Here is a 22,606-nt window from a genome sequence, read left to right as displayed (position 1 = left end):
CCATCTCTGCCTAGCAGTCCTTCCTCAAATAGTATCCCGTGGTCGAGGAAGCCAAAGCCCTCCTGGTGACACCATCTTCACAGCCAGGCATTCACCTCCATGATGCATCTGTCTCTGCCCGGGCCCCTACCTTTGACAGGAAGAATCAAAGAAAATACCACCTGCGCTCCAAACTCCTTCACCCGTACTCCCAGAGCCCTGTAGTCACTCTTGATTCGCTCAGCGTCGCACCTCGCAGTATCATTTGTGCCCACATAGATGAGTAGCATGGGGTAGTAGTCAGAAGGCCGGATAATCCTCAACAATGCCTCTGTAACATTTCAGATACGGGCCCCCGGCAGGCAACATACCTCCCGAGATGAAATATCAGGGCGACAGATGGGCGCCTCCATCCCCCTCAGCAGAGAGTCTCCGACTACCGCTACCCTACGTTTCCTATGATGATGGACTTCTCCTCAGGGCAGATGGTCAGATTCTGAAAGAGATGGGCACAGCTTAGGGGAGCTTCTCGCAAGCAGCTGGGCAGGCTCATTCTCAATGTCAGTGTTCCTGCCCAGAGATGGGGCTGGCTAGTGCAGGGCTCCCAAGCCCCAGGGAATTTTCCCCTCCCAGGGTTGCATGTCTCACTGTCGGGGTCCTGGCTGCATGGATCTCAGAGCCCTTCCCCTTGGCATACCTGGATGATATCGCTGAGCAGCAGGGCATCGAAGCGAGCCAGGTACTGGACGTGGTAGCGCGGGATCACTGGGCCATGCCTGTGCACCAGGATACGCAGCTGCTCCATGAGGAACAGCAGCTCGGTGATGTGACTGCAGGGGTGACAAGGGACTGGGTCAGGCTCCTCTGAGGGAGACAGTGGTGCACCCGGGCTCCTGCTGCCAAGAGTCACTGGTGAACCAATCCCACAACCCTCCCCCCGTATCGCTGCACCCGGGGGCGGGCAGGGCTGGATCTGAATCTGACAGCTCCAGCTGGAAACAGGGTACCCAGGGCAGCCCCGTGCCCACCAGAGTGCCATGGGACTCCTGCCACGCTCCACGCAGGTGTCCAGAGAAGTGCCGACCAACCCACTGGCCAAGCGTTCCCCTCTAGATTCCACGCTCAGGAGGGACCCCTCTGATCACTGAGTCTGAGCTCCTGAGTACCGCAGACCACAGGACTTCCCCAAATTCATTCCTGTTCGAACTCGAGCAGACCTTTTCGAAACTGCCAGTGGTGGAGAACCCCCTGCACTCCTGGGTAACCTGATTTCATTATTTCCAGCCTGAATGTGTCTAACTCAGGGGTCAGCAACCTTTCAGTAGTGCTAAGCTGAGTTTTCATTTATTGATTCTAATTTAAGGTTTCACGTGCCAGTCATACATTTTAACATTTTTAGAAGGTTTCTTTCTATAAGTCTATAATATCCAACTAAACTATTGTTGTATGTAAAGTAAATAAGGTTTTTTAAATGTTTAAGAAGCTTCATTTAAAATTAAATTAAAATGCAGAGCCCCCCAGACTGGTGGCCAGGGCAGAGTGAACGCCACTGAAAATCAGCTCGCGGGCCGCCTTCAGCTACCAGCCACTGGAGCATATCAGATGTTTGTCTGCAAGACTGAAGAGCCTAATGCACCCTTTTCCATTTCCCCGGCGGTAGGTACTAGGAACTATGATCTAGTCGCCCTTTGATCTGCTCTTTGTGAAGATAATCCACGGACAACCTGCAGTGTTTCACTAGAGCATTTTCCAATGCTACAGAGAGCTGTTTTAGCTCTCCTGGCAGCAGTCTGGCCTGCGTTGCTGGGGCTGCCGACTCCCCAACCCCCAGGGCAGGATCCACAGCGTCTCTCCTTCCCCGCAGGGGTCATTTCCCATCTCCCCTTGTTCGTGTCATAAATAGATAGGTAAGGGTTAATTTTCTTTTACCTGTAACGGGTGGAAAAAGGGGGAACCAAACACCTGACCAGAGGACCAGTCAGAGACCTGGATTTTTTTTAAAGTCTGGGAGGGAACTGGAAACTCAGGGTCTTTTTGTTTTCCTCCTCGCTGTGAGTAACATCGCTTGAGTAAAAGCTTTTTCTAACTCCATCTTCTTTAAATATGCTACATAAAGTATGAATACAAAGAAGCAAAGTAATCAGCATGTGACTGGCTTTGATTGTGTTATTGGTGTTGATTTGCTGACTGTAATGGCTATCTTTTAAATCAACTGCTTTATTCCTATTTCTTATAAGCCATATTCCTGTATTGAGTTTCTTAATGCCGTATATTGTTCTGTATTTTTTTCTTTTATAAAAGTTTTGTTTTTTAAAATGTGGGGTTTCTTTTCGGTAGTGCGAGAGGGAGAGGAATTTCTGTGCCAGCTAGGAGGAGGGAAAAGCCCAAGCTCTGTGTCTTACTTTCCTATTGTCCCAGGGTGGGAAAAGGCTACGGGACAAAGGGAGAGGTGAAGTCTTGTGTGAGCTGACTAGGTTTGAATACATGCCTCGGGAAGCTAGATTGCCTCTCTGGTTGTATCAAGGAGCATTGGCCCGACTATAAGCTTGGGGGAGGTTCACAGTAAGCACCCAGATTTTGTACGCTAAAGTCCAGATTTGGGACAGACGTTTACCACAGCTCGCTCTTGGCCCATGTCCTGTCAGGCCACGCCAGGCGGAGCGAGTGCCACTTGGGCCTTGCAGCAGCCGCGCCCCCTTTGCATTCCTGTGCTGGGGTATGGGCCACGTGCTGCTGGCTGAATTGGGCACAGGATTGTCACCAGGGCCATTAATGGGTCACTTGGTTCAATTTCCTACCCCCAAACCAACACCCCCATGCTGCAGGGCCCTGAGCAGAGACCCCGACCTTCTCCTCTGCCCAGGGGGCCCATGGGTCCAGTGCACCCCACTCAGCATGGGGTCCACACGGCCTCCCATGTCTCACAGTGAATAGTGTCTGTCTCCCCCCCGAGAGCCAGACCTCTGTAGTGCCTGTCCCCTTCAAGAACCAGGCCCCCCACAAGTGTCTACTCCCCACAGAGCCAGACCCACCATGGGCCTGTCACCCTCAAGAGTCAGACACCCCCATACACTGCCTCCCCTCCCCAGAGCCAGACCTGCCCGGTGCCTCCCCCTCTCCACACCAGACCTGCAATGGGCCTAGCCCCACACACGGAGCCAGCCCCCACCAATTCCCCCACACACAGAACCACACCCTCCCAGTGCCTGGCCCCGCCCACAGAGCCAGACCCCCCAGTGCCGGTCCCTCCCCCAAGCAGAGCCAGGCACCCTCAGGGTCCGCCAGACCCACCCAGGGACTGGCCTGCACCTGACAGTTAGACCCACCACGGCCTGTCACACTCAGAACCAGACCCACCCAGGGTCTGGCCTACCCCGAAGATCCAGACCACCCCAAAGCCTGTCCCCACCCCCCATTCCCTGACAACCAGACTTCACCTTGAACCACCACCCCTTGTCCAGGACACCCCAGGTCCCATCCCCCCAGTCCCACCCCGCCTCCTGCAAGCCTGGCACTGCCCTGACCTGTCAGCGTAGTCCTCAGGGGTCTTGGTCTTGGTGACATGCTCAGCATGACGCACCAGCCAGTTCACCTCGTCGCAGCACAAGGAGAGCACCACGAAGACACAGACAGCCTGGCAAGGTGGAGACCGGTGGGGTCAGCTCCAGGCAGGGAGAGCTCTGGAGCTCACAGGCACCACCGCAAACCAGACAGCAAACCGGGGAGGGGTCATCAGAGCCAAATAACCTACCCTCACGGGCAGCCAGGGGCATGGGATCATTCAGGGCTACCTGGGATGGGGGGAATCCCTTCACAGGGGCAACAGAGAGGAAACAAACCTCACGGCATGACCCCGCAATGCAGGCAGGCCCACACGTACCCTGGCGGGTAGATTACGTCTGTGTCTGACCATTTCCTCCCTATGGCACTGCAGAGGGATGAGGGGGGGCTCTGCCGAGAGCTAAGAATTAGCTGATTGTCCTGGTATTGCCAGACTCTGGTACGGGAAATTATGTCTGAGCTGTGGGACACGTGGGCTATTAGGCTCCAAACCCAAGGGGGAGAAACCTGTCACAGGGCTGGGGACAAGGGACAGCCCGGGGCTGAGCCCATTGCCTCGCTGCCCAAGGAAGATGCACCCTTGAGTCTACCCAAGACAAAGGAACCCCAGGGGACATCTCGGCCGAGGGTCTGACGCTCAGACACTGACTGGGACTGAATAAGAGATGAGAGGGAGCACGCTGTGTGCTGCATCCCCCTCACAGCGGGAGATTCGCCAGCCATCTGGAACTGCTGGAACTGGAGGAGCGTTGCATGGTCTGACCATCGGGTGACACTCCTTGTCCCTCCAGACCTGGAACTGCAGGGCAGAGACCGGAGCACTCCCTGTCAGTGTGACAGGCAGCATGTGGGGCAGAGGGACACGACATAAAAACACATGGCACTACAGTGACCATACATGTTAACATGCATGCACACAGACACGCTCACTCCCCTTCCCAGTTCCAGCCCCGCCCTCCCCCCTCACCTTGGGGCACAGCAACCCGGGCTGGTCGCTCAGCAGTGCCTCCAGCTCCCGCATCGCGTTGCATAGGAGAGCCCGCTGGTTCCAGTGCAACTGGCCACTGTGCAAGGTGGGGCAGGTGATTGCACTGGACACTGCACTGCCCACCCCTATAACAGTTCCATGCCCACCCCACAGCCCGGCCCAGCACCAGGGAGTCCAAGGCTGCTCACTCCACTGTGGATGCAGCTACAGCAGAGCCATGAAGGGGTGGGGGCAACCGCATCAGGGGGGTAATGAGGGGCAAATATCTCTAATCCCTGAAACCAGTGTGGGGCTGGGACAGCAAGAGCCATGGGTTGGGCTTGAGGAGCACTGGCAGATCTGGAGGGGGGGGAGCCCAGGGCTGGGATAGCAGGGGCTGTGGGGCAGGACTGGGGGCACTGTCAGAGCTGAGGGGAGCCCAGGGCTGGGATAGCAGGGACTATGGGGGGGGACTGGGGGCACTGGTAGGGCGGTGGTGGAGGAGCCCAGGGCTGGGATAGCAGGGACTATGGGGGGGGGACTGGGGGCAGGGGTAGGGCAGTGGGGCAGGACTGGAGCAGCACGAGGTGCTGTGTGTTAGCAGAGGCGTGTTGGATGCCTGCCCTGCCCACACTGCAATGGGCACTGACCAGTGCCAAGGGGACCTCCCCACCACAGGCACTAACCCCCGTCCCCATGGATGACCCAGGACCCAGGTGTGGATGGTGCTCAAGGCCCAGGCACCCTTTACCTGTGCGCCACAGTGTGCTCTTTGCACTCCTTGACATCAGCCACCCACTTCCTGTACCTGCGGAGGGGGCGAGAGTGAGTGCTGATCACCAGGGCAGCCCCCAGCCAGCCTGAGCCCCGGCAAAGCCCTAGCACAGTCCCCAGTGCAGCCCCCTGAAGCAGAGCCCTGGCACAGCCCCCAGCGCAGCTCAGCCCCCTCCCGTCCCCAACCCACTGGACTCCAGCACAGTCTTTGCTGCATGTGACAAAGTGGGAATTTTCTGTAATATTTTTGACGCCTGTACGTGCCTCAGTTTCCCCCAGACTGTGCATTGCTACCCTGTGAAGGGACAAGGGTTAAGTTTGCACTCGGGGCTGGCTAAGAGATGGGGCAGGGAGGGAGGGTTGCTTGGCTAGCTGACCCTGAAGGTCACTAAAAGTCTGGCTGAGGCTGACCCATCTCAATGGAAAGCCCAGTCACCAGGACAGTGATACCTCGTGCCCAGCGCCAAGTGGGAGGAGCAGTCTCCCCTGGAGAGCAGGCCTGGGTGAGGGGAGGTGAGTGACTGAGTGTTGGCTGCTGGAAAGAACCCCCAGCCCCTGGGAGCTGAGGAAGGGAGGAAGTCAGAGAGGGAGACACGAGGCCTGAAAAAGGACCTCCCTGGGGCCCCAGCCTGGCCAGGTCAGCCTGTGCTTTCCCCTTTGGGTCGCTCTGCGGAGGACTCCAGTACTGGGCTCCAGGGGACACAGCTGGGCTGGGGGAGATGAGGAGGGGGTGTCCAGCTCTGACGAGGGGACCCAGCGGCACCAGGAGCCTGGCTCAGGGAGCTGCTGAGCAGAGCTCCCAGGGTGGGGCTGGAGCCCCAAGGGTCAGTCTCAGGAGGCTGGGAGGCCCCATGGCTGCCCTGGAGGAAGTGAGACCACCTTGGGGTCCGGCACATTAAAGGGGTCCCTCCAAGGGCCTGTCCCAAAGCTGGGGTGTGGCACGATCCTGGAAGCCGGGACACTGTACTAGTCACTTAGGGCGCTCCCTGCCCTTCCCCTGGGTCTGGTGGGGATCCCCCTCCAACCTTCACCAGCCATCCACCCCCACCAGCTGCCCAGTGCCTCCCTGCCACTGCCCTGCCCTCATCAGCTACGCTCCGCCTCCCTGCCAGACGCCCCCCTGCCCCCACCACCTGCCTTCCACCCCAACCTGCCTTGCCCCAGCAGCCACCCTCCATGCCCATGCCAGCACCCCCCACCTGCTGCCCCCCCAGCGCCCTGTTACCCTTCCTCGGTGACCTTGTGGATCTGCAGGGCGTCGTCGCGGATGAGGCTGATGTAGAGCGAGCGCTGCAGGCCCAGCTTCCACAGCTCCAGGCACTGCGGGTTCGAGCTCAGGCAGCCGTGGCACAGGAGGAAGCCAACTGCAGGGAGGGGCAAAGGGGAGGGGTCAGGGGCACAGCAGGGAGGTGAGGAACACAGGGGTGGGGTGCCAGGGGGCAAGGGGCACAGGGGCATAGCAGGGATGCAGAACATGGCAGGTCAGGAGAGGGGGTGGCAGGAGCGGGGGGCAGAGGGGCTGGGGGGACAGGAGCGAGGGACCCTGGGGTGTGGCATGTCAGGGATACAGTAGGTGGCAGGGCATGGGTGGCAGAGGTGAAAGGTACAAGGGTACAGGAGGGGAAGGGGTGTAGCGAGGGGGATGTCAGGGGCACAAGGGGCACAGAGGAGCCGCCAATCCCGACTCCCCATCCTGCCCCCACCCATCACCAGGGAGCGAGCAGGCACTGCCAGGCATCCAGAGGTCAGCAGACGCGGGTGCTGCTGGGCCCAAAGGGGCAGCGATCCCCAGCACCAAGGCCCCAGATGGGGGCTGCTAGTGTGAGGTAATGGCCAGGGCTGGGCAGGGGTCCGGGGCCGGGCTCCTGGCTGGGCTGGGCATTTTCTGGTCTCTGGAGCTTGTAACTTTCAGAGAGGTGGGACCTGCCTGACCCCCAGGACCAGGCAGGTGATGTGATGAGTGTTAACCCTTCCCTGCCAACTGCCTGCCCACCACACTGTGAAGGGTGCGTATGGGGCTGGGTGGATGCCAGGTGGGGAATGGGACCCCCCGAGGGCCCTTCCCACAGGTGCAGAGTGACTTACTCAGTATCCAGCGCTGATCACCTCCAGTGACAGGTACTCGCAGGCCATCTGTGGAGAGAGGGGCCATTCAGGGCCGTCCTTAGCCATAGGCAGAATAGGCAGCCGGTAGGGTACCACTCTGCCTGGGGGCCCAGACAGACGGGAAGCAGTGGAGCATGTGAGAGCAGGGCTGCTGGGTCCTAGAGAGAGCCGAATGCAGCACAGTCTGAGGGAGGGGTCTCTGGGAAGGGGTGGGGGACGGAACTCACCAGCAGGGGCTGGGCTCGAGGTGCTCAAGCACCAGGAATATTCAAGGCTGGGGGCTGCGCTCCACCAATATTTGGAGCTGGGTTTCTCCCCTGCCCCCGCCTCGGAGCTGCCCTGCCTGAAAGAAAACAGCCAGTGTCTCTCTCCTTTGTTTGTGCTGCTTTTGCCTAAGGCTAGAGAGATCAGTGGCAGGCAGCCTCCTGGAGCACCAGGGGAGGGGAAGAGGGAGAGAGGAGGAGGGCACAGATGCTTGGAGCTCTTCTCCGCCCTGCACCCCAGCACCCCAACCCCTGAGCACCCTCCTGCACTGTGAACCCCTCATCCCAGCCACCCCAGGCCTCACTGAGGGGAAAACGTGGCAAACTTAAATTTGGTGGTCAGGTGGGAGTATTCATCGTGTGTTTAGCACAATACTTGATTATTTTACACCCTTTAAAGTATATCAGGTGTTATATAAGTGGGAATGTTCTACGTTTTCTCTGACTACTGTGTGATGATTTCCTCAGTTTCCCCTGCTGGCATTTCTTCAAGATGCTAGATGGTGGATAAGGGTGTGTGATTGTTTGTAAGACCCGCAACTGCCTAGAGTGCCAGCTATATGCCGTCTAGCCACAGAGAACTGGCCCAAACCTGTCTCAGGCAACTGATGCGCTGGGTCGCTTCGCTGCAAGGTGCCACTGAAGGTTGTTGGAGAAACAAAGAGATCAGGTGGCCTCGGCTAATGCTGAAAAAGCACAAAGGCAGAGGACGCGAGAGTGGCAGTGCTCTGTTGACTTCCGGGAGCGAATGGTGAAGGGGATGGTGGGATGCTTTGGAATACCTTCACATACAAATGCCCAGTCAAGACTTCTGGGGAGCCTCCTTCCTTTCTGAGCAGGACGGTCTCAGAGAAAGACGCTTACACTCTGTCTGACCTCAAGCATTCAAGCATGCCCCCCTTCCTCTAGCCTTTGTGTTGTCTCTTCTGGATCTCTTCTGATCTCTTGTCCTCAGTACCTTCATTGGCACCTGCAGGGAACTGGGCACCCAAGAGTATTCAAGAAAACATTAAGAACAATTCTCACTTTTTCCGCAACCAAAGTGCAACAATAATACCGTGAGCTTTGAAGCAGGCAAGTGCTGCTTTCTGACTTTACAACTTTTTTAATGACTTTGTACTCTTGGGTGCCGACACACTGTAGCTTCATTTTTTTATATCGGCTTACCAGCGGTGAGCCGCGGAGGTGGGGTGGGGTCGGGCACCAAACGAGTTTGCGGCCACCAAAAATTGTTACAACCTGCCGCCTATGCTTACTGTGGTGTGACTCTTTCCCCAGGCTGAGACGACGCTGTTACGTCCAAACAAGAGGCTGGGGTGTCGGTGCCTGGGGGGCTGAGGTGCTGTGTGGGAGGGTGAGCTGGCTGCCCTACCTGCTGAGGATGAACAGTGAAAGTAACTCACCTTCCTCGCAGGCCAGCCGGGATGGATGGTCCACACGGCTGGGCTGGGATAACAGTTAGCATTGTGCGAAAAATCAGGACAGGGGTGTGGTTGGGTGAGCAGATGTCCCACTTTTATAGGGACATCCCATTTGGGGTCTTTTTCATTAATAGGGCTCCTATTGCCCACCTCGAGCCCATCCTGATTTTTCACACATGTTATGCTGTCTGATCACCTTTAAGTTGGGGGTAATTGGTTCATATAAGACAAGAGCCCCAATATCGAGAACTGGCCCTATAACAATCAGGACATCTGGACTTCTGGTCACTGGCCTCGAACTGGGGAGCCACTCTCACCCAGGACTGGCAGTGATCCATCTCTTCGGGGGGAGCACAGTCCGCAGGGATGAGCTGCTGGGTGGGCCTCCATGGGTGCCCCGTCCCTGAGATCCAGATGCTGTGCTACTTCACCATAGTCCGCTTGAGCTGTGGTTGTGCCATTGGTGTGTGATCAGACCTAGCAGGTGTTGCTGCGCTGTTGCCACTCTGCACCCCCTCCCAAGACGTGAGTTTTCACCATATCTCCTCTTCTACTGCAGCTATTGAACCAGATAACAGTGCGAATGTGTGGGGGAGGGGAGTGAGCCAAGCATTGAAAGCGTACTGTGTGCCTTTTGATTGTCATTGGAGTTCAAATCTGTTTTGCAAATAATGTTTGCTAAGATCCTGAATTCATTCAATAATTTTTTCAAAATTCAATATCATTACAAAACAGAAAATTAAAGTCGTTGACAGAATTATGTGTTGACCAAGTTTGGTATGAGGAAGGGAGTGAACCATTTCATCACGAGAAACAAATAATGGTTGACGTGACTTCTAGCCCTACTTAATAGGCAGCCGTGCTTTAGAACTGCATACGTGTTGAATTTATGAGTCAATACAGATTACCTCAACGATGCAATGTTCTCCACACTCTCCCCGTCTAACTAATAGCTATCTCCTTACTAGGTTAGAGCAGGGGTCGGCACCTAGGCAAGTTGTGCCCAAAGGTGCACAGCACGCGCTAAGTGCAGGTGATTTTGATGAACATGCCCCCAGTGGTGGGACTGAAATGGCTCAGCCCACCGCTGCTCTTGGATTCTGGCTGCTGCCCCATTGCCACTCGGGGTCCAGCTTCCCAGTCACCACTCAGCACCCGCTGGGCCTGGAGACCCCCAGGAACCCAGGCTGGCATCTCTCCCGCAAGGCTGAGCAGCCGGCAGCTGAGACCCCAGCTGAACCACTCAACCCGCTGTCGCCTGGGGTTCCATTCAGTCAGCTGCAACTGGGCCTGAGCGGACTAAATTCAACGAAAATAGGACAAACAAGAGCAACCAAGTACAAGTGCAGAACCTAGAGCAGTCGGTCCCCAACTTTTTCCATCTGCCGGGCACAGAACGAAGGGACGTGGTGGTGAGATGAGCATCGGCGAAATGCTGCCAAATTCGTGGCAAGCAGTGTTTCATTCCAGAGCGCGTTGCGCCAAAAATGCCGCCAATTTCGCGACATTTTGGCAGATGCTCAATCCTCCAGCCAGTAGGCGGGTGCACTGGAGAAGCCCCTGTGGGGCGCCATGGCGCCCGCAGGCACCACGTTCGTGGCTCCTGACCTAGAGACCTCCTGAAGCAATAGTGATCATTTTGATTTAAATGGATTGAACTGTACAAAAGAATTGAGTTTGTGCCACATGCCAAAATCAATGATGGACATTGTACAGTTTAGTCATACCAGCAAACTTGCCACCCATATTCTACTGACAATTCCTGTAACAGTAGCATCAAGAGAACGGAGTTTCTCAAAACTAAAGCTCATTAAAAACTATCTCCACTCTACAATGAGTCAGGAACACTTGACAGGTCTTGCTATTCTTGCAATCGAACAAGACGTCACTTTGTCTTTGTCATACGATGACATTATTACTGATTTTGCAGCCAAAAAAGCCAGAGAGATTGCTTTTAATTAAAAACTAATCCTTTTTTCAATACCTCTTCATAGAAATTTTCAATAAAATGTTGACAAATTTAAAAAATTATATTATTTGCATCTTTCTGTCAAATCAGAATTTTTTCTATAATGCTACTTCTTTAGTGCTAGTCCATCAGCATTACAGTGGCTTAATTAAGTTAAACTGGTTTTAATAATATGCATGTGGCAAGTTTTCCAGTAGTTTAAGTTTATGTTTGTGTTGCTAAGAGCAAGACAGGCACAGGGGCACCAGTTTTATAATCCTGCCTAGGGCACCGTAAATCCTAAGGACAGCCCTGGGGCCATTCCTCAGCATTGCTTTCCACGGCTCTTCCCAGCCACTCGCCACTAGGAACGGACACTGAGGCAGAGCCGCTGTCCTGGCTCTTGACCCTCACTGCCCCCTTGGCCCTGTGAGCTGACCCAGCTCCCGAGCCCCCATGGCCAAGCACTTGGGATCACCGGGTCCTACCTGAATAACTGCACCAAGAGGCACCCTGGCATGGCAGCTGCCCTCGCTCCCCACAGAGAGGGATCGGCCATGCATGCTGGGAGTTCCTACACTGCTGGACAAGGGGTGGGGGTCTGTTCCAGCCCCCTGGGATCCCCTCAGCTGGGCGAGCCAACTGTGGGCAGAGCCACCGTACAGTGTCCAACACCCCCTGAGCTCTGCACCCCCAGGCCCCGGAAGGCCAGAGTCACAACATCTGAGCTGGCCGGGCTCAACATGGTGGCCGAGTTGCTGATTAGGCTCAGGAGCTGGTGGCTGCGCCACTGCTCGGCCGACTGGTTCCTCCGGACAAAGAGGAAATGGAGAGACAGAAGTGCACTGGTCATGGCCTGGAGGGGGCAGGGGGCAGTTAGCAGGGCCAGCAGCAATACAACAGCCACAGCTACAACTACACAACCTCCTAGAAGGAATGCTGGGGGCCAGAAGTGGGCCCGTAACCATGTGCTGCTCCTAGGTGAGGATAGCGCCATAGGGGCCTGGGGCCAGGCATAAAGCATTACGTGGAGCTAGGTTTGCGGCTGGATGTCAGGCCAGGCCTGCTGAGGCAGGTTCAGATCTCAGCTGCCCTTGGCTGTGAATCTGGAGTGAGCCAGGAGCTGTCCATACCACACCTCCGGTCTCACACACTTTGCCCCACAAGCAGCGTCCGGCCCCTCACATGCACTGTCAGCATAAGCACATATGCCATGCACAGCAGGCCAGGCTGGCACAACTGCATGCCAGCTATCCCTTACTGAATTCCAGGTGGCAGGTGGGCACAAGCCAGTTCAGATCTAAAGAACGCTCCCCAAACCTTACAGGAGGAGCCACTGAACCCAGGGTTCAACTGAGTGCAGGGGACAACTCAGGAAGAACAGAGTCAGGAGTGGGGATCTGTGACATTCTGTAGCAGGGGTTCTCAAAGTGGGGATCAGAGCTCCTCAGTGGGTTGTGAGGTTATTACCTGGGGGGGTTGCAAGCTGTCAGCCTCCCCCCAAACGCCACTTTGCTTCCAGCATTTATAATGGTGTTAAATATATAAAAAGTGTTTTTAATTTATAAGTGGGGGTCACACTCAGAGGCTTGCTATGTGAAAGGGATCACCAGTACAAAAGTTTGAGAACTGCTGTTCTATACCTTTGGGGAGCATCTTGTAACCCCCTTAATCTTCATTTCCGTATAATCGTATAAACCATACCTTGTTAAGGTACCAGGGGAAAGGTTATGATCTGCTGGAAGTCATTTCTCTATCCCATATATGTGTATCGTTAATGCATATGAAGTTATGAGAAGTGTGTTGTATGGTGGTCACTAAAACATGCTGTAAGTTGGGGAATCAACCAGACATTAGCTCCCCAGAAGCAACAGCAAGGAAAGTAACCAACACCAGAGCGGGGTTTCAAACAACCCATCAACAACCATTGTCCAGCAAGGGAGGTAAAATTCAGTGATTCACCTGCACGAGGTCACACCAGAAGAATTGCTCAACCTTGCCTGGAGACTCAGCACTGCCCCCAGACATGCCTGGACTTGTGTTCCCCGAGCACAGGGACTGAGAGTATAAAACAGACAGGATGGACAGATAGAGTAGACAGAGTTATAAAGCAGACATACTGGGCCTTTCTCCTTCACCCACCTACACTGCAGGCATCAAGGACACTCTGAAGCCTCCAGCTGAGGGGACTGGCCCAGATTTCAAGGAGGAAATCTGTATACTATGGACTGCAATATCCAGTGGAGTGAGAAAAACTGCTTAAGCTAGATGTTGCCCAGTCTAATAGGGTCGAGAGTTTAGACTGCGTGCTTATATTTATTTTTCTTTTGGTAACTCACTGACTTTTTGCCAATCACTCAGTATCACTTAAAAGCTACCTTTTACAGTCAATAAATGTTTAATTGTTTATCTTTACCAGTGAGTTTGTATGAAGTGTGGGGCAAATCTGCTCAGGTTTTGCAAAGGTTGGTGTATATCCACTTTCCGTTAATGAAGTGGTGAACCAATTAATAAATCTGCATTGCTCATCTTGAGCAGTGCAAGAATATTCCTGGGGCACAGTGCTGGGAGCTGTGGGGATTTGGCGCTAGTCTCTTTTTCTGTGTGATTTGTGAGTGGCTTTGGGAGCATCCATGCAATCTAGCTGGGTGTCGGGCTCCACATGCTGTTGTGCTGAGTGATACCAGCACCTGGAGGGGTTTGCTGCTGGTCACTAACAAGGCAACGTGAGAGACAGCCCAGGCTGGAGAGAGTTAAGGGGGCACAGTGGTCCCACAGTCCCCGGCTGCACCCTGGGGATCTCATCACAGTGGCCCAGCGAGCAGGGTGAAATACACAGCTTGTTGTACTGAGCAAGATTTGCACTTTGTACACTGGTGTAAAGATTTTAAGTGAAGGCTTTAAGTGTGGTGGCTAAGGAGAGTCAGGAGGAGGCTACCAGTTTATTTTCTGTTTGCTTATTTTGGGCGAGGGAAGTAGAGATAGAAAAATCAGGAAAATGAGTGAAAGCAGTGAAGTGATTGTGAAGGAGCTTTTGAAGCTGCAGGTTGCAGAAAAGGAGAGGGAGCGTCAGAGACTATTGGACCTGAAAGAACTGGAGATAAAGGAGAGTGGGAAAAGAGAGAGAGAGAGCAAAAACACCAAGTGAACCTGCTAGAGAAGGAGAACCAGAACCCACCAGCCCCAGCAATTCCCATCACTCCAAAATCCACAATTGGGACCATTTATGTCCTGCATACAATGAGGCAGACAATATTGCTGAATATCTGAGCACCACTGAACGGCTGTGTGCAGTGCATGAGATCCCTGGGGCTAAGAGAGTTACTACCCTGACTGCAAAATTAACTGGTAAAGCTCTAAATGTATTAAATGAAATGCCTACTGAGGATGCTTTTAGACTATTGTAAATTTAAAAACACGCTTTTGCGAAGGTTTCAGATTCCCCTGAACCATACAGCATTACATTTAGGAATGTTAAGAGAGATACTGGTATGAGTAATGGGGAATATGAGAACAAAATGAAAGATTTGATGGGAAAGTGGGTGAGGGGCAAAGGTGTTACGAGCTTTGAGGGAATGCTGGATCTTGTTGCTCAAGAGCATTTCCTAGACATGTGTAAGGCTGATGTAAAGCAGTGTCTATGGGACAAAGATGTAAAGTCTGTGGATGAGATGGCGTCTCTTGCTGATGCCTTTGAATGGACCCAGGTGTCTATTGAAAACAACCCACTGAAAGAGGTGTTTAAAGCTAGTGGGATGGGAAGATCCCATTTTATCCCTAACAAGAGGGAGGATGGCTGGGAGGCCGACTACTCACCTCCCCAAAATCATTCTCTAACTCTTGTCCCAAATATCCTGTAAAAGCAGAAGAGCCCAAAAGGTGCCATCAATGTAAGTCCAATCAGCATCTGAGGAATAAACGCCGTGCTAGGAGGAAGCAGGCAACCAACAGCTCCTGTTAGTTCTGCTGTCCTCAACACAGAACCCCCCCCAAGCAATTGGAACGTATCATATTGGTTTTGTGAGGTTAGCGTCTGCAGAACCAGATATGGAGCATGTTAAGATTATCGAAATTAATGGCAGGGAGCACTTGGGGCAGAGGGATACAGGGGCCCAGATCTCTCCAGTTAAGCAGAATGTGGTCTCAAAGGCCAGTATGTTACCTGGCCAAATGGCAGAGATTGTGGGGTCCGTGAAAGCAGATTTCTTGTACCACTAGGTAAAACCCATGTGGTGCGGGAAGATTTGGAAAGTGTTTTGAGAGTGGGGGTAGTGGAACACCTCCTAGTCGACCTGCTTCTTGGTAATGATTTTTAATGTGTACCTCAGATTAAGGTGTTTACCCACAGCAAGAATGAGTTTTTTGCTGGGATCCCCAAGGGAAAGGGTAAGGTCTCAGGAACTGCTGAGAGAATGGGAGAGAGTCTCCTTGATTCCTCTGCAGCAGGGGAAAGCCACATGCTTCCAGGAGGGAGGGTGGCTGAGACCAGCTCCTGCACTGCAGCTGGAGGCAATGCCACTTCAGGAGGGGACGGGGGTGTAACACCTGCCAGGAGAGAACTATCCAAGTTGTTAGCTGCCAGCAGGTTGCAGGTGAACCAGAGACAAACCCGGCTCTAGGGAGCAAAGAGCAATGTGTCCCAGAGGAGAGCCCAGAGAAGGGGCAGGGGATCTCAGAAACCACTGAGGTGGGTGAGGATTCCGGTGACTCTGTAACACAGGGAAGCAGGGGGCTTCCAAGTATGGGAGTGCCAGAGACTAGCTCCTTTCCAGCAGAAGGCAATATGCCCTCAGGTGCAGGGGCAGGAGAGGTGTTGTCAGTGATTAAGGAAAGTGTCCAGAGTTTTGCAGCTGAACAAGGGAGGGGATCCCTTCCTAGGGAGCATAGAGAAATGTGTCTTGGGAGGGGGCCCAGAGGAGGAGACTGTTGAAGAAATAGTGGGGGTACAGGAATGTCTCCTCACTGGTCACTTGGGAGAGGATGCCCAGGAGGACTTGATGGCTGAGTCAACATCTGTGCATCCAGGCACTCAGCCTGTGACCCAGGCTTTGAGAAAGAACTGTGTACCTGACCTGCTGGAGGGGAAACAGTCACACAGCTGACTTCTCAATGACAGAGAAAGGGTGAGGGAGGGTACCCCAATCCAGGTCCCCGTTCCTCAGGATGCTATTTCTGATATGTGTTTGAAACATAACTGTCTCTTTAAACCAAGATGCAGCTCCAATGCCTGTGATGGCAGAGAAGTTGAGACCAGAAAATTGCCAGGTGGTAGTTTGTGAGAGCAGAAATAACCCAACTGACAGAGAAGGGGGTATTTTCCCCCAGGCTGGTGAGAGACAGGGGGCAGTTATGAGAGAGCTGCTGAGAAAAGTTGAATCTGATCAAAGGGTAAACACACCTAGCCATAAGAACACAGATCACAGCCCTCTAGGGGGCAGGGAAGGACTAGAGCTGGAGGGGAAAACACTGGGTAACCCCAAAAAGGAAACTGGATTTTTTAAATATGTACAGTCCTGGGCCAGTCAGTGTGCAGGATCCACCTGGACCTTTATCTGGCCAGACCCTGAGACATTAAAATCCTAGAAACAAAATTAAATTAAGATCCCCCACAAAGGGGAACGCTGAGGGAAAGAAAAACCAGTGACTGATTGCATGGGAGAGAGTCAAGGACACGCTGGGTACCGAACAAACTAGCCTCAAACTACACTATCTGAACAGGAGGTGTGCTATCATAAAGATACTTGTAAACACCCATCTGTGATAAAAAAAAATTGGTATTAATGTTAAGTTTTGGGATAAGAAGCCAGCCCTGCCTCTGGTAACTTACCTTCAGGATTATCCCTACTTTGCCAGTGGGCAGCTGGGACCCAGAGAGGCTGAGAGAAGATGGCACGTGCTGGGGGCACCATTGGGGACAGTGCCTAGCCAAGCACCTGAGGATCTAGCCAGAGGTCACACCAGGGATCTGTGGCTGAGCTGGGACTCAAAGCCAGATCCCCTGACTCCCAGCCCAGTGCATCATCCCCACAATCTTCCTGCCTCTCCAGGGAAGCAGAGACACCAGCAGTCTGTCTCCACTGTGCCCCTGCCCACACACCGCCCCTTGCAGCCCCTGTCCACGCACCACCCCCACTGCCTGCTGTGCCCCTGCCTACATACCACCCCTTGCAGCCCCCTGTCCATGCACCACCCCCACTGCCTGCTGTGCCCCTCTCCATGCATTGCCCTTGCAGCCTCCTGTCCATGCACCTCACCTGCAGCCAGCTGTGCCCCTGCCCATGCATTGCCCTTGCAGCCTCCTGTCCATGCACCTCATCTGCAGCCTGCTGTGCCCCTGCCCACACACCACCCCTTGCAGCCCCCTGTCCATGCACCACCCCTGCAGCCTGCTGTGCCCCTGCCCACACACCACCCCTTGCAGCCCCCTGTCCATGCACCACCCCTGCAGCCTGCTGTGCCCCTGCCCACACACCACCCCTTGCAGCCCCCTGTCCATGCACCACCCCTGCAGCCTGCTGTGCCCCTGCCCACACACCACCCCTTGCAGCCCCCTGTCCATGCACCACCCCTGCAGCCTGCTGTGCCCCTGCCCACACACCACCCCTTGCAGCCCCCTGTCCATGCACCACCCCTGCAGCCTGCTGTGCCCCTGCCCATGTGCTGCAGCTAGGGGACCTGCCTGGGACTCACGATGTCGAAGTAGCACTGGCTCGCATTGATGGTGTTCAGCAACTCGTACACATGGTCCTGCCAAGGGAAGCTGTGTCAGTCGCACCTAAGAGCCCCCAGCTGTGATTTGCCCTCCCCCAGGCTCAGCCCCAGCAGCCCCACACCGGGCCCTGCATTCCAGGACAGATGGCTGTGTCAGCAGGGGCGGAGGGCTCCGCTACACACGTACAAGCCTGGGGTATGCTAAGGAGGGCAGGTGGCTTCCTCCCCCGAGATTTGGCACCTACAATAGGGTAAAGAGTCTCTCCAATGCCCCCTTCTGCTCCAGGAGCAACAGGCCCTGGTGTAACTGGGATGCAGACTCCGGGCCTGGAATGAGCCATGGGAAGCGCTCACGTGGAAGCTAGGGCCATGGGGCCAGCCACAGCCCCAGGCAGCCTCCATGACACAGGCAGCAGGTTTAAGCAGCACCTGCTCCATCCCTCATGAACTGACAGACTGGTGCAAAGCAGGTGAGAGCTGGGTCCAGCATCCCCCACGTGTGCCCATGAGCACAGCATCTGGGCATCCAACAGTCTTCAACGGATTTACCCTCCTCAGTCCCGGGTTTACAGTGGCACCATGGAGCTGGGCCCATGCTCAGAAGGGGCCCCCGGCCTGCTCCGCTTGCACTGCACCCCAAGGCCCTGCCAGCCGCTGGCTCCCCCCCACCCACTACTTGATGCTCTCAACCTGCCTGCCAGCCGGCTGAGGGCTCCTCTCTGCCCCCTGGCCAGAGCCCAGTGCACTTCCAGCTCTGGGCAGTCTCTGCTTCACACCACCTGTGGGGCCCCACCTGTCTCCCCAGAGCTGAGCCTCCTGGGACTGCTGCAGAAGCCTGGCCAGTCACAGCCAAGTAGGGGGGGATGTTGGGCGGGGGCTTGTCTGGGCCCCTCCAGGCAAGTGGGTCCTGAGGGAGCCCGGCCGGGGCAGGCCCTGGCCTGGCTGTTCACACCACTCCAAAGGGACTGGAGCAATTCCCGGGATCAGCCCTTGGCTGCGCTGCCGGCTCAGCCTGGCAGACACAGTCAGCTCCCCAGCAGGGCCAGTGAGTGCATCCAGGAGGCAGAGCATAGAAGCCTCCATGCCCCCAGCAATGGCCGACACCCGCTCTCCCCAGGGCCGTGATGCGCCCTGCAGGTAGTCACCCGGAACTCCATCAAGTCCACGAAAGACTGGTGGTAGCTATTGAGCACTTTGATGATCTCTGCCTTCTCCTTGTGCACCGGGCCCAGGTGTTGCTAAAGCAAAGGACAGACATGGGGAGCAGATTTCACCCTGACTGGCCATGGGGGAGCCAGCTGTGTGGCTGAGAACGCAGATCCTGCCACAGAACCAGCTACCCAACCCCTCACCACTGGGGACAGAGATACTGACACAGGCAGGGCTGGGACACAGTGCCCTGGTAACTCATCCCTGGGCATCTCCAACCTTCAAGCTGGAGCTGGGTTGAGAGCCCCCATGCCAAGGTGGTGCTGTGCAGATCCAAGCACTGCACCCTCAGGGGCGGAGCTGTATGGATCCGAGCACTGTGCTGACAGGGGGAAGGGGAGACCTGTCCAGATCTGAGCGCTGCGCCAGCAAGAGGAGGAGGGACTTGTACAGATCCAAGTGCCCGTGCCGGCAGTGGTGGGGTTGTATGGATCCGAGCACTGTGCTGGCAGGGGGAAGGGCAGACCTGTCCAGATCTGAGCACTGCGCGCAGCAGGAGGAGGAGGAGGACCTGTACAGATTGTCACGGAGTCCCCGGGCGATGCTCTGGAACTGCTCCTTACCAGCCAGTCAGGACTTTGGGAAGCCTCCTCTGCCTTGGAGCAGACTTATTCAGGGCAAAGAAGCTCACACGGCTTCACCTCCTGGTCTCTCCTTGGAGCATTCAGCATCCTCTGCCCTCCGTGCACTTCCCACATGCGAGCCCACCCCAGCGGGGTCCTGGGGAAGCCCAAAGGGTCCTGCACCCCCCACTTTGCAGTCAGACGTGACTCTCAGCCAGCCAGTAAAACAGAGTTTTATTCGATGACAGGAACAGGGTCTAAAACAGAGCTGTATGTACATTCAGCATCCTCTGCCACTCTGTGCGCTTACTCCCACAGCGAGTCCACCCAGGTGAGGTCCTGGGCAAGCACAGGGTCACCCCCACTTGCAGTCAGACGTGACTCTTAGCCAACCAGTAAAACAGAGGTTTATTCGATGAGACAAGAACAGTGTCTAAAACAGAGCTTGTAGGTACGGCGAACTGGACCCCTCGGCCGGGTCCATTCTGGGGGGCAGTGAGCGAGACCCCACGTCTGCACTTCACTCTCGTCCCCAGCCAACCCCTGGACTACACAAGCCCTCCAGCTCTTCCTCCTCTGCTCAGCTCCTTTCCCGGCCAGGAGGTCACCCTGATCCCCTTTGTCTCCAACACCTTCAATTGGCACCTTTGCAGAGGAGGGGCCCAGGCCATCAGTTGCTAGGAGACAGACAGTCAGGCATTTAGGTGCACTGGCCCCTTCCTCTGCAGCAATCACACACCCTTATTCCACCACCTAGATATTAAGAACTGCATAGGGGACACTGAGGCACCAACACAGTCCTTAGAGCAAATATTAAGAACATTCCTAGTTCGTCACACAGATCCAAGTACTGTGCCGGCAATAGGGAGGGAGGATCTGTACAGATCCAAGCACCGCACCGGCGGGGGTAGGGGCTGTATGGATCTAAGTGCTGTGCCAGCATGAGGGGGTGCCTGTAGAGGTCTCAGCGCCATGCTGGCGGCGGGGAGGCTGTATGTATCCGAGTGCTATGTCAGGGCAGGAGGCTTGTACTGATCTAAATTGGAGCTGTACCATGGGGCAGGGCCTGAGCTTGTGGCTGAGGGAGGCTGCTCACCGTGCTGCTCTGTGCGTCCACATTTGGGAACTTCTTGTTGATGTATTTGATGAAGGCCTCCATGGTCTTCTCAGTGAAGAAAGTGGGTTTGGACCTGGGGTCTGAGCATGTCTGTAACAGAGAAAGGCCCAGGGCATCAGCAGGGATGAGCCTCCAGGCAGGGAAGGGACAGCTCCAGGGGCTCCTGCTGTCCACAGTCAGAACTGTCCCTGCACTCGCCCAAACAGGCACCCCCTGACTGCCAGAGAAATCTATCCTGTGCCCAATAGTGATGCTCCTCAATGAGCACCCACAGCCCCTGCTATTCCAGCCCTGGGCTCTTCCCCACCCTCCATCCCAGCTCTGGCAATGCCCCTCGACCCTGGCCTGCCCCAAGGGCACCAGTTAGGAGGGACAGTTTCCTGCAGGAGGTGAGCTCTTCACTGCACAGCATGAGTGTGGAATGTGAGTGGCAGAGGAGAACTGCTGCTCCCAGCTTGTGCCCCTGGGGCAGGGAGTCAGGATTCTGTTTACAAACAGAGGCAGAGTGCTTAAGATAAGAAAGGGCTGGTAATTAAATTAAGGAGCTGGAAGTCCTTAGAAGGGGGGCGGGGTTAGAACAAATTGGAGGGAGTCCAGTGGAGGCAACGAAAATTATTACGGGGCTGAGGCACATGCCTTATGAGGAGAGATTGAGGGAACTGGGCTTATTTAGTCTGCAGAAGAGAAGCGTGAGGGGGGATTTGATAGCAGCCTTCAATTATCTGAAAGGGGGTTCCAAAGAGGATGGAGCTCGGTTGTTCTCAGTGGTAGCAGATGACAGAACAAGGATCAACGGTCTCAAGTTGCAGCGGGGAGGTTTAGGTTGGATATGAGGAAACACTGTTTTACTAAGAGGGTGGTGAAGCACTGGAATGGGTGGTGGTGGAATCTCCTTCCTTAGAGGTTTTTAAGGGATGATTTAGTTGGGAATTGGTCCTGCTTTGAGCAGGGGGTTGGACTAGATGACTTCCTGAGGTCTCTTCCAACCCTAATATTCTATGATTCTATGAAGAGAGAACAGGGGACTCAGAAGACATACAGCCAAGCCCTGTAAGCCAAGGTTACATTCAGAAAAGATGTAAGTTTGAGGGCATAGGTGAAAGTAAGGGGCCAAAATTCAGGGAAGGGATAGCAGCGGTATAGAGAAGTTCTCACTCTACCTCTGGTACTTATGTGGCCCCATCATCATAGTATCTGAGTCTCTCACAATGTCTAACCTCTTTCTTCTCACAGCCTCGTCAAGGTCGAGCAGTGCTGTTATCCCCATTGTACAGGTGGGGCACTGAGGCACACACAGACTAAAAGGCAGATTTTTAAAGGTATCAGGCACCTCGTGGGATTCTCAAAAGCGCCTAGATTTGGTGCTTTGTAAACCCCACTGGACGCATCTTTGGGTGCCCAAAAACCTTTGAAATTCTGTCTCTAAGGCACTGGCCTGAGCTCATACAGGAAGCCCATTTAGGGTGACCAGATGTCCTGATTTTTTGGTCTTTTTCTTATATAGGCTCCTATTACCTCCCACCTCCATCCCAATTTTTCACACTTGCTGTCTGGTTACCCAATTCATGGGGGACGTAGAACCCAGATCTCTCAAGGGTAACTCCCTATCCACTGGCCCAGCCTAGCTCTCTGCTCCATGCTGCAAAAGAGAGGACTCTGATAGATGGGAGCAAAACCAATAAGCCCAGTCCACCAAGACTCAGCAAACAGTCCCAGGTGATTGGGAAGGAGCCATGGCTGACAGCATGACAAGCAGCACAGAGGTCAGAGAGGCGATCACTTAGGCCCCAAGGGGTGGCAGGTTCTGCCCCAGGCTGGGTTGTAGCACAATGGCTGCTGTGCAATTTTACATTTTAACTGAAAACCATTTTGTTTTGTCATTTTTTGTTCTGATTTTGAGAAAAGGAAGGAATGAGTAAATGTTGGATGAGTATCAGATTATGTCTCAAATTCTTAGGGTTTCAGCTGAATCCAGGCCAATTCCAAA

At 54.6% G+C, this 22,606-nt stretch overlaps 2 protein-coding genes and 2 long non-coding RNA genes across 4 annotated transcripts in view; 2 read left to right on the top strand and 2 right to left on the bottom strand.

The window, feature by feature from the left end:
* LOC116823303 (uncharacterized) overlaps window positions 1-22,606 on the top strand; it is a 703,657-nt gene that overhangs the window by 193,306 nt on the left and 487,745 nt on the right. The gene's annotated exons all lie outside the window — the stretch shown is intronic.
* The window catches only part of LOC142047443 (uncharacterized), a 203,076-nt gene that overhangs the window by 153,362 nt on the left and 27,108 nt on the right, over window positions 1-22,606 (top strand). The gene's annotated exons all lie outside the window — the stretch shown is intronic.
* On the bottom strand, window positions 622-4,561 carry LOC142047486 (nck-associated protein 1-like). The gene is made up of 3 exons (XM_075070659.1): window positions 4,508-4,561; window positions 3,504-3,613; window positions 622-809 (listed from the first exon to the last, which is right to left on the bottom strand). The coding sequence occupies exons 1-3, from the start codon at window positions 4,559-4,561 to the stop codon at window positions 653-655; spliced, it is 321 nt and encodes a 106-aa protein (XP_074926760.1). The 3' UTR covers window positions 622-652.
* Window positions 6,517-11,864, bottom strand: LOC116828131 (uncharacterized). The gene is made up of 3 exons (XR_004374443.2): window positions 11,738-11,864; window positions 7,367-7,414; window positions 6,517-6,645 (listed from the first exon to the last, which is right to left on the bottom strand). It is a non-coding gene; the product is annotated as an uncharacterized LOC116828131 (long non-coding RNA).

The sequence above is a fragment of the Chelonoidis abingdonii genome, chromosome 11 (assembly GCF_003597395.2).
Source record: "Chelonoidis abingdonii isolate Lonesome George chromosome 11, CheloAbing_2.0, whole genome shotgun sequence".
Taxonomy (NCBI): domain Eukaryota; kingdom Metazoa; phylum Chordata; order Testudines; family Testudinidae; genus Chelonoidis; species Chelonoidis abingdonii.
The sequence above is the reverse complement of the archived record's forward strand: the minus strand, read 5'-3'. Positions and strand labels throughout refer to the sequence as shown.

What these genes read in the sequence shown, in the direction of transcription:
- LOC142047486 (XM_075070659.1), bottom strand. Translation starts at nt 4,561, where the DNA reads ATGCGGGAGCTGGAGGCACTGCTGAGCGACCAGCCCGGGTTGCTGTGC. An exon ending in CCGGGTTGCTGTGCCCCAAG is followed by an intron (nt 3,614 to 4,507) that starts GTGAGGGGGGAG and finishes CCACCTTGCCAG; the next exon opens with GCTGTCTGTGTCTTCGTGGT. An exon ending in CCTGAGGACTACGCTGACAG is followed by an intron (nt 810 to 3,503) that starts GTCAGGGCAGTG and finishes TCACCCCTGCAG; the next exon opens with TCACATCACCGAGCTGCTGT.